We start from the raw sequence: 11,368 nt of genomic DNA on the forward strand, positions 1-11,368 counted from the left end.
TAGATATATAGATATATATATATACACAACATATATACTCTCAGCACACATCCCTCCAATTAATAGTACCTATTAAATACTTTCTATGTGTCTAGCATTAATATCCCTTTCAATAGCTTATTTTACTAATGGCATTTGGAAAGCTAAGGCACAGAGAGTAACCTACCTACAGTGTAAGTAATTTACCTAGTTCCAAAGTTTGCAAGTGATGAAGCCATAATTCCACTCCAGAGATTAAATTACACTGTTGCCTACAATTACCGATGGGAATGTAGGCACAAAGAAAAATCAGACCACACACTACTACGAATCCTGTCCATGCCATAGAATTTGCTGATATACTCTATTTCTACCTTTTAGACTGTAATGAAAATTCTGGCCCTATCCTTATTCTGTGGAAGAGCCCATACTGCTGCTATCCATATGGAGAGTTCTTACACTCTTTCATAATATAGGAATGTGAGTTTTTGACCTTTATCACCACCATCAGGATTTGGGATCAGGATTCACAACTCCAAATTTTGATACATCTTAATTACTTTATTGTTGGCAAACTTCGAAATGGTTTGGGCATGAAGTACTGTCCCAGAAGACTCACTAGATTATTTAAGAGTTGTAGAATATAAGACTCCCAAAATATCACGAAACACAAATCTCAAGACCTCTAGAAGTTTGAAGTTTGCAAAAACAGTAAAAACTCATAAAATTATAAATAATTTTTAAATTCGCATGCAAACATAACATCCCATTCCAAAACCTTCAACATCATTAGAAAAACTAGACACTGTGTATTCTCTAAAATTTATTTACAGTTAATAAGTTAAAAAGCAAAGTACAACCAGATGGTAAATCTTAATCATATGCACATCAAACTGTCCAGAAAAACACTTCAGTTCCATTACAAACAATTGCCTTCTAATGCACTTAAGACATAACATTCTATCAAAAAATATTTTAAGCACACTGGTAAAGGAAATATTATGTATATCTGTCCACCAAAACCCACCAGTATAAAGAGTGCTGTGGCAACACTTAAAACAACAGAAAACTTTGAGTTTAAACTTGTTCAGACTTTTTTGTATTCAAATATTTTAAAAGCTTCTTTATTGAAGAGTTTTCAGAAAAATAGAGTACATTTGCACATAGCAAATCAATAGGTGTCAGCCACCAGCTTGTTACATTTGCCCAATAGGGTACTCAAACGTGGACAAAACAAACGCACACCACAAAGGGAACACTTTGCACTATCAAAAATGAAGCTTGCCCTCAACAATCATGACACTTCTGGCTTTAGTAAGGAAAACAAATTGCTGGTTGACATACGGAGAGATAAAAATGACATCAGGAATCTCAAAAAGTTATTTGAGGTGCCAGTCACCACATTTAGGCACTCAAGCAGTGAAAACTGAATAAAACAGAGCAAGGTCAATTTCCTCCTAGCTTCCCCTCTACTTGTGCCATATGAGATACAAGAAAAGAGAATGGCTAAAGATCAAGGGATTTCTTAAAAAACTATACACAAGCTAAGCTACAGATTCACTTTAAAGGACAGTAAATGGATGCCTCCCCATAAAGGCCACTCTGCCAAGTATCTGTTCACATTCTTCCCCCAAGTACCCATAAAATACTTTCACTTTACAATTAATATACTACTCAGCTATATTAGATGTTTCTTCACATTGTAGAAGTTATAACAAAGGTTTTGCTAACGAAAACTTGGCAAAAATAAAGATTTTTTCTTACATTTTATCTCACAAACTAGAAATGACATGATTTTTTAATAGACCAGATAAATAACATATTGACTTAAAGATGGGCAATCAGACCAAATTGAAATCAGACAGCCCAAATACTACAAAGAAGTATTTATATGAGATCAAGTGCTCTAAAGTAACAAGACATAAGAGGAAAAATGTCAAGAATCTCAGTAAAAATAAATGCAAGGTGTCAATGGTTATGTTTCAGTTGTATGTTGGCAAAGTTATATTCCCAGCTAAGCCTAATTCAAAGTCCTCTGGAAAACTATCTAGATAAGCTCTAATGTTGAAATTATTTTCTAATATGGCCATTGGATTTTTTAATTATATAAAACTATATACAATAATGAAGTGGTACAAATACATTTATTTTCAGGTGCTAGTTAGCTATAAAAGTTAACAATATATTTGGGGGAAGAAAACCCTATGTATCTGAAATACAACTGGCAATGGAAGCTAATAACCTAAACAATATATCTAAGCTTCCTACCACACAAATATAACTTACCACTCTCCATCTCCTAAGTAATTATTCACTTTTATTTACTCATGTGACTGTAACAATGTATTATCATTGAGTGGTGAATAAGAGACTATGAAGCTTATTGCGAACAGCATAAAGTCATTTTTATTTTTTTACAAAACAAGAACACTGAAATTAAAGTCACAAGACTACTACAATGGACTATTAGATTTGAAAGATTCATTTCAGAAAGCTATGCCATTTGAATTATAGGAACACAAGAGTCAAAATTACAACTCTCATTAATCTCCTAAGAAGCTGCCATGCACAGATAAACCTCAGTATTGAGAATCTTATATGCCGAGTTCCAGCCCAGTATGGATCATTCCATGGCAGATTATTTAAATTTGAAATAATAGTGGTACAAAAACACTATTTTTGACCCTTTAGGTATTGCAGTAAAAGCTGGCTGTGGCACCACTGGCTAAAAACTATCAAGTTTTGATGCCACCAATGACCAAAGGCACTTGGATAATCAAGAATTCCACACTGGGCCATATGATATAAACACTATTATAAAAGTGTAAAGAAGGGTCAATCCTCTGCGTGGCTTGCCTGTTCGATTCCCATGATCTTCAGCTGTCAAAAAAGACCTTAACTGCAAACATAATTATGAATGGAAAGAAGATTAAAAAAACGAATGTCATGGAACAAAAAAGTGAGCTAATTGTCATGATGTTTATAAAAGTGATAAATATTTGTCTGGGCATTTCTTGTTATCCAACAACAAAAAACAAAACAAAGAAGGAAAGGAACAACAAAAAAAAGATCTATTTCAGCCAAAGTAACTTCAACCTGTTATTTGGATACCAAGAAATACCCCCACCCCTCTAGATCTCTACTAGTTCTGAGAATTCTAATGGGTATTCTGTTTCTCATTTTAATTACACTGTCTACACATATTAATTTCTCATATGTAATTCCCATTTAAAAATTATCCTTGATGTAATATTGCTGGATTTGTATGTAAGACCACTACATGAAGGGCAAGTCATCTCCAATTTGATTTCATTCATCCCTGTAATCAACACTAGTTCTTTTCAATTCATTCATTCGTTTTGTTTATCACAGCCATGTGGTTTCAATGCATTTTAGTTTTTATTCAATTAAAAAGAATTTAACAAGTCAACTTTTCCTAAACAAACCTTTGAGTATTCTACCATTTTCTTTAGAAGCTCAGTAAATATAAACATTAAATTTCAATATAAAATCTTTAGAAACACCTTTAAAATGTTTAAGCAATTGTATTCTACATCTCTTTGTCTGTAATCACTGAGCCCATGAAATTCAAAGCCATACAAATCCTTGCACTACTAGAAGTCAAAACCTGAACCTCTTAAAAATATCCTTGGTCAAAGCTTTGGAATCCAGTTAAAATTAGGAAACAAGTGGGATTCAGAATACCCTGAGCACAAACTATAGTGCAACGCCACAAAACATGTTCAATCTTTCGTCCAGAAGGAGGGATGGCAGTCAAAAAGGAAAAAAAAGGGGGGGGGGGCGGCAAAAAGCGAATAAAATCTGGCTTTATTACAAAAGCACGAAACCAAATTCCTTTGGAAAAAGAATGACTTCGGAGGAGGACTTCCAGACCAGTGAGGTAGAGTCCAAAAGGGAGAAAACGGATCTGCCCCTATAGTCTTGGAGACGTCTTAGTCTGGGGTAAGAAGAAAAAGGACTTCCCCTGCGGGTCCAGCTGTCTCCTTCCTGCGCAGACCCGGTGCCTGGAGGCCGCAGAGGGTACATCTGCCTGAAAGTCCCAGACGGCGACGCCGCATCCCGAGGGTGCGGAGCAGGGAAAAACCATCCGGTGACTTCTTCGCCCGTAAAGTGCACTAGGGGACAGGGTCCTGGCCAGATCTGTAAACACTCGACTGACACTTGTTCATTCTTCCGGGCGGAAGCTCTGTCTCAGGGTGGGCCCCGACCCCGTCGCGGGGGAGGGGGACGCGGGCGACGTAGGGCGAGCGCGGCCGGTAGGAGGCGCCGTAGAGGCCGCGTCTCAAGCCCGGGGCACCGGGAAGCGGCGGAGCCTCACCATGGGTTCCAGGTTCACTCGCAAGACTTGGCGTGCTCGGCGCCGCGCCGCCGCCAGGCTGCGCTCGCCCCACACGTCGCTGCCGACGCGGATGGTAGGGAAGGTGGTCAGCGTCGGGGTGGCCGCCCTCCAGATTTCCTCCAGGGTACGGCCCCCGAAGCAGGGTCCAGGGGCCACGGACTTGGCTGGGTAGCTCTCCTCGGGGGCCGGCGGTGGCGGCGGCGGCGGCGGCAGCGGCGGGGGCTTCCTCCTGCGGGCTCCGGCCGCCCGGACTCCGCGGCGCCTCCTCCTGGCCGCCGCGCCCTGGGCCGGCCTGCGAGTCTGGCTGCGGGCGGCGGGAGCCCCCGGGGGGTCGGGGACCAGGGCCCGACAGGAGGAGTAGCCATAGACGTCCTTGCTGCGCAGGATGTGTGGGGAGAACTGGTGCTTGAGGCTGCAGAGGAAGCTCCAGAGCTCCGCATCCGAGCTCATGAACTCCGTGCTGCAGGGCATGAACAGCTTGAAGGCGTCACCCAGTGCCTTGGTGCTGTCGGCCAGCGACAGTTGCGACCGAGAGTACACCACCTTCTCCTCACGCGCCTCCAGCCCGGCCCCTCCTCCCGCCCTAAGGCCGCCGCCCCGGGCGGCCTGGGCTGGGGCCGCCAGGGGCCGGCGCCGGCGCCTCTTCACGCTGCGCCGCATCAGAGGCCGCTCGGGGCCGCCCGCTCTCGCCGAATCCCGCCCGCGTCCGGCTCCGCAGCGGTGGCCGTTCCAGGCGCCTTCCGCTGGCCGCGTCTCTCGCTACTTTTCTCGCCTCTGCTGCCGCCCCTCCCCCTCCGAGGGCGGAGGACGCGGGTGAATATTCTGCCGCCCGGTACAAGATGGCGGCCGGCGCCCACCCCTGGGCTTTGTCATTGGACGGCGCTTCGGCCCCCTGGTTTCTCTTTCTTCTCCTCTCTTGCCTTTTTCGCCCTCTGCCTTTCTTTAAATGTGCCCGCCTCAGGCCCCGCCCACCGCAACCCCGACTCCACCCATTGGGTGCTCTCAGGAGAGGGGCGGGGACAAATGGGGGAGAAGCCAGTTCCTGGAAGATGGTGTTGGGGTGGGTGTTGGTGGGTCTTGAATGTGAGTCAACAGTTGGGTATATGGGGGGTGGGAGGGTGTCATGTCTGGAGTGAGGGGTGAACTTCATTTCCACCTTGGGGAGAGCCATAATCTCTCAGAGTGAGGGGGTGTGGATTGAGCTGAGAGATCTACCAGTCTGAGTAACAAAGAGAGATATGCCCCAAAGCTATTGCTTATATCCCAGCAAGGGAATTTGGGTTTAAGTCTACATGGAATTGCCCTTTCACAATTCTTTCCAAACCCCCAAAGACCTCTTTGGTATCTTCATTCAATTTTTCCCTCTCTTGGCCCCGATCCCTCTCAGGAATCATTCAGGTGATCTGGGAGGCAACCCTCTTGCCAATAGAACCAATTTCATATTTAAGAGATATTAGCTTATCAGACAGCAGAAACTTTTATAGTCCGAAACGAATCTTTGCTCAAGTTGATCAAAGATCAATTACAATAAAGCCATTCTGTTTCAGGAAACTATCCTTGTTTTAAAAGAGTTATTTCCAAGTGAGTGTCACTTCACCTTTCATTTAGTTTTAAAATGACCCATTGCAGCACCATTCATTTAGAAAGGATGCAGCATCACATGTAATGAGTTTCCATTGAGAAGAATAGATTAAGAACCCAGGACCTTATGTATTTAGTGGGGAGAGGAGTTATGAATGCTTACAGTCATCTTTAGCCATCGTTAGTTTAATCTTTTCTATCCTCTAAATCCAGCTCAGTGCTTGTCACTCAATACTTTGCTGAGTGAAATAGAACTAACTCAAGTACTAATTATTAAAAATAGGTAAGAAAGAACTATAGAGATTCGCTTAGAAGAGGGCAGTTTTATATTTTACATTTATATTGCCATTTTCTCAGAACTCAATTTCTTAAGGTTAAAAAATTTCTCCCCATACTTAAAACTTTGAGGTAGATAGGCAGACTTCACCTGTCACTGAGCATCTTGTTTTGCAGATAGGAAACTACTAAATCACAGACTTTTGTGATTTACATATAGGAGCTAAGGGTTCTTTTGAATTTTTGAGCTGAAAGAGACTTAGTTCAGTCTCCTCATTTCACAGATGAGGAAATTCGGACCCACAAAGTTCCAGTAATACAACTTGCTAAGAGACTGTAATTTAGGTCATTGGATTCCTAATCTAGAGATCTATATACTTCAGTGGTAGAGCTTCAAATTGCACCACACATAATCTATGGGGCTCACAGAAAGCACTTTATTGATGAGTAGAGTGACCAACAGACAACACTGCACCCTTACCCCCACTTCCACCGCACTCCATCTGGAATCAAGCAGTTTTTATCTGTTACATTTGGATTTACAGATGATACTTTGTTTGAACCAAGGTTTCAATAAAAACTAAGACAAAAGTTGTTTTGAAATATTTTGAAAGTTGACTCCTCTACACCAGAGGAGCTTCTCTTTCCATACAATGAGTTTATGGCAAAAGCAAAATTCCTGACCAGGAAACCCCTATCCACTAAAATCATGGTAACCTTCTGAAGAGAAAATAATTTTTTCCAGAAAAGCACACCCTGATCTCAAAACAAGATCATGAAGCTAATTACCAGCTTCCTAAATCCTTATAAAGACATGATATTGCAATAGCTCTTTACATCACAATTAATTCTTTTGGTAATTCTAGGAACGCATAGCAATTGGAAATTTGAGTAACTACCATTGGAATGCCCCTGCAGACTGACATAGAAAATCTCACAGAGGAAGCCAGTGGAAAGTTAGGGGGACTTCATGATGAAAAAAGAAAAAAAAAGGTAAAATAAGCATTTATGTAGTTTCTCAAATTGTTATCCCTACCCCTTTCTATATTAAGCATAATAGTGTAAGGACTTCAGGCTTTGTTTTGTTCTGTTTTGTTTGCCACATAAGTATACATCAGGCATCTATGCAAACTTAGAGAATTAATTTCAATTAAGAGGATAAATCTTTCTCAACACAATTTTGATTCCTCAAAAACATAAGTCCTCAGAAAACTGCAGAGTATTCAATAATTCATTATATAATGTATGCACATTTAATTTACTTAATAAAACTTAATTTATTGTTTAAAAACCAAACAATATTTTTATGAAGTGTTCCTAGCATCATGTTAAAGTGATTAAACTATGGCATACTTTAAACTTTGGTATTATTTTCTATTTCTCTGTTTCTTCTATTTATTTACTTTACTTTTTTCATTTCTTCTTAGTCTCAACCTTTTGATTAGCTCAAATTGTTTTACAAATGTTTCCTTGTTCATTTTCACAATAAGTAAAATTTACACGTCAGCTTAATATATTTCTTCTGGTTCCTGGGACTCTCCTAAGACCATTATAAATGAAAAATTTATGGAAAGTTGGCAAATTAAATTTTTGCTCTTGAGGAATGATAGTTTAAAATCCTCTATTTATCCCTTTACCTCACAAGGGTAATGATCGTTCTGATAGATGATAAATAGATCTGTTGGATAATAATAAACAGAAAAAAAATTACCTAAATGCTTATGTTTAGAACCCAAGCAGGATTAAGTGATGAGAAGAATTAAAAACCAAATGTGTCTCTTAGCTACCCAGAAACTTCGCTGCAAGATCCCATTTCTATAAAATAATTTGTTTCTTGAAAAGGAGCCAAAAAAAGAAATGTATATGCAAGTGATTGAGAACATGAGCTCTGGAATCAAATAAAATTGGTACTAAATAGATCTTTACAACAAAATATCCTTGGACACATTTCTTCATCTTTCTGAACCCCAGTTTTCTCACCTATAATACAGGTGTAATGTCTACATCAATGGATTGTTTTGGGGATTAGATAATATTGGTAAACCATTTACTATAGTATCTGGAACACAGTAAGCATCAATAAATGTAACTATCAATAAATGATAGTTATCCTTATTTGTCTTACTTATGTGTATTTTACTTGACTTAACCAACATATTTCAAACTTTGTAATCCAATGGGAGTTTAAAGATAAAAAGAAAAAAGGAAAAAATTCATGAGAAGAAAATAAAGGTATTAGAGCTAGAAGACAACTTAGAGGTCATCTAATGAATCCACTCCCTCTTAGTGCAAATGAGAATATTGAGATACTAAATGATCAGACCTAGAAGAATAGGAGAAGACCCTGAACTAGAACAAAGGTTTGTAATTGCTAGTCCAGAGTTGTTTCTGCCATTCTAAATGTTGTATTTAAGCCAAGGAGATAGCACTAATTTTTGGTTCAAATGATGCTAAATGGAGTATGATTCATCAAAAAGTTCATTCTCATTACAGCCATTCTAAAGTAATTTGGCTTTTTCTAGAAAAGTTATCTCAAAGCTCTGATACGTTCTAATGTTCTTATTGTGAAGTACACAAAGACCATATAAACTGAGAAGATACAATTTGTGCTTCCAGGGAGATGGGATAGATGTGCTTTTCCCTTTTCCTTTCACTAAGTACAACTGAAAAACATAAGACTCTGAAAAGTGGAGAAAAGAAGGTAGACTGGTTAGGGACTTCAGGACCCAAAGAATGACAGAGTAGTAAGTTCCTTAGGTTTTCTTTTTGCCTCACATGCCCCAGAGAGCTTGCTGTAGAAGCTGGAAATCCAGAAACGCCAACAGATACAGACAAGAAAAAGTCCCAACAAAGGCCTATTGTTTCTAGCCATAGGACCAGGAAAGGGGCAGCCCAGCAAAACAGAAAAAGTTTAGAAAATAATTGCTCTACTGCAGCCAAATACCACAGACAAGCCTGTGGATGCCACTCTGGCAGGTTGTCACAAGGTGTCCCAATGCCTCTGCTGGAGTAATGTCAAAGAAGACCAAGTAGGGAATCAGGGCTTTCATATATGCTGGGTGGAAATGAAACAGCCCTCCATCTCAGTGTTTGTGGAGGTCAAATGAGTAGTAGTAGCAAGACACTCCTAACCCCCCCAGCCAGTGTAGTATTAGTGGAGACCTGGTGGGGAGCCAGAACCTCCACCTCTATCAGCAGTCATGACGAGCCCTTTCTTCCTGTGTGAGTATCAATGAAGGTAGATAGAGCAGGAAACTTGGAACTTCAGCCTGGCAGTGGCAAGTCAGTGTCCTGCTTCCCCTTTCAAAACAGTATCAGAGAAAAACTTAGCTTTAATCAAAAGTTTAAATAAAGATCCAGATGCTCATAACATACTACCCAAAATGCCCAGGTTTCAATAAAAAATCATTTCATGATACCAAGTACCAGAAAGATTTCAATGGAAAAAGACATTAGATGCCAACACCAAGATGACAAATAAGTGAGAATTACCTGGCAGAGATTTTAAAACAGCCATCATAAAGATACTTCAACAAGCAATTACAAACACACTTTAAACAAATGAATAAATAGAAAGCCTAAGCAAAGACATAGAAAATCTCAGCAAAGGAACAAGAGATATAAAGAAGAACCAAATGGAAAATTTAAAACTGAAAAATATTACAACTTTTAAGTTTCCTAGATGCTTAAACAAATACCATACAATGGCGTACTGGTTTGAAGCACACCAGAAAAGCCAGGCCTTTTAATTCTCATTCAATATTGCTGGGTGGGACCTTTTTATTGTTTCCATGGAGATGTGGCCCACCCAATTGTGGGTGGTAACTTTTGATTAGATGGTTTCCATGGAGATGTGTCTCCACCCATTCAAGGTAGAGTTACTTATTGGAGTTCTTTAATAGAGGACCATTTTGGAAAGAGCTGAGAGAGCCCACACAGACAGCGATCTTTGGAGATGCAGAAAGAAGACACCCCTGGGGGAGCTTCATGAAACAAGAAGTAGGGAGAGCTAACAGACATCACCATGTGTCTTTCCAGCTGAAAGAGAAACCCTGAACATCATTAGCCTTCTTGAACCAAGGTATCATTCCCTTGATGCCTTAGTTTGGACATTTTTATAACCTTGCCTTAATTTGGACATTTTTCACAGCCTTAGAACTTCAAATTGGCAACTTAATAAATTCTCTTTTTTAAAAGCCATTCCATTTCTGGTATATTGCGTTCTGGCAGCTTTACAAACTAAAACCAACAAGTTTGCTTATGGTTTCAGAAACTAGAAGTTTGCTTCTTCCTGTTGTTGGTATCTTCTAGCTGACTGGCAAACTTTGTGGTTCCTTAGTTTTTCTGTCACATAGCAATACACATGAAGGCATCTTTTCCTTTCCCTTCTGGGTTCTTTTCAATTCCAGCTTCTGGCTGTTCCCTCTGGCTTTTCCTTATGTGTCTAATTTCCTTGGCTTATAAGGACTCCAGCCATATTGAAGTAAGACCCACCCTCATTTAGTTTAGGCATACTTTAACTAATGACATCTTCAAAGGTCTTATTTACAAATGGGTTCATCCCCACTGGGCCAGGGGTTGAGACTTGAACATGCCTTTTGTGGAAGGCATGATTCAATTCCTAATAATTTAACTAAAAAAGCTCAGTAGATAGGCTCAATAGCATAATGGAAGGAAAAGAGGAAAGAGTCAGTGAACTTAACGACAGAACAATAGGTGTTAGATATTAACCAATCTGAACAATAGAGAGAATATACAGAAAAACAAAATCAACAGAGCCACAGGGACTATAGGACTATAAAATTAATTTTTTTTGTGTCATCAGAGTCTCAGAAGGGGAAGAAAAATGGCAAGACTGAAAAAATACTTGAAGAAATAATCACTACAATGTTTCCAAATTTGGCAAAAAAGAACCCTAAGCCTATAGAGTCAAGAAGGTGGATGAATCCCAAATGGGATTAACCCAAAGAAATCCACACCAAGACACATTACAGTCAGACACCTGAAAACTAAAGACCAAGAAAAAATCTTGAAAGCATTGCGATAGATTCAACACCTTCCCAATAGGAGGAAATCAATTTGAATGGCAATAGCTTTCTCAACAGAAACCAAGAAGGCCAGAAGGATGTAGCTCAACATTTTTCAAGTGCTGAAAGTAACTATCAACCCCAA

At 40.0% G+C, this 11,368-nt stretch overlaps 1 protein-coding gene across 1 annotated transcript; it reads right to left on the reverse strand.

Annotated features, from left to right (window-relative positions):
- Nucleotides 1-787: 787 nt before the first annotated feature.
- CCDC71L (coiled-coil domain containing 71 like) lies at nt 788-5,337 on the reverse strand. Its single transcript, XM_077163313.1, has one exon. The coding sequence runs from the start codon at nt 4,997-4,999 to the stop codon at nt 4,283-4,285; it is 717 nt and encodes a 238-aa protein (XP_077019428.1). The 5' UTR covers nt 5,000-5,337; the 3' UTR covers nt 788-4,282.
- Between the last annotated feature and the right edge of the window lie 6,031 nt (nt 5,338-11,368).

Source organism: Tamandua tetradactyla, chromosome 1 (assembly GCF_023851605.1).
Source record: "Tamandua tetradactyla isolate mTamTet1 chromosome 1, mTamTet1.pri, whole genome shotgun sequence".
Classification (NCBI taxonomy): Eukaryota; Metazoa; Chordata; class Mammalia; order Pilosa; family Myrmecophagidae; genus Tamandua; species Tamandua tetradactyla.

Coding starts and splice junctions, on each gene's coding strand:
- CCDC71L (XM_077163313.1), bottom strand. CDS start 4,999: ATGCGGCGCAGCGTGAAGAGGCGCCGGCGCCGGCCCCTGGCGGCCCCA.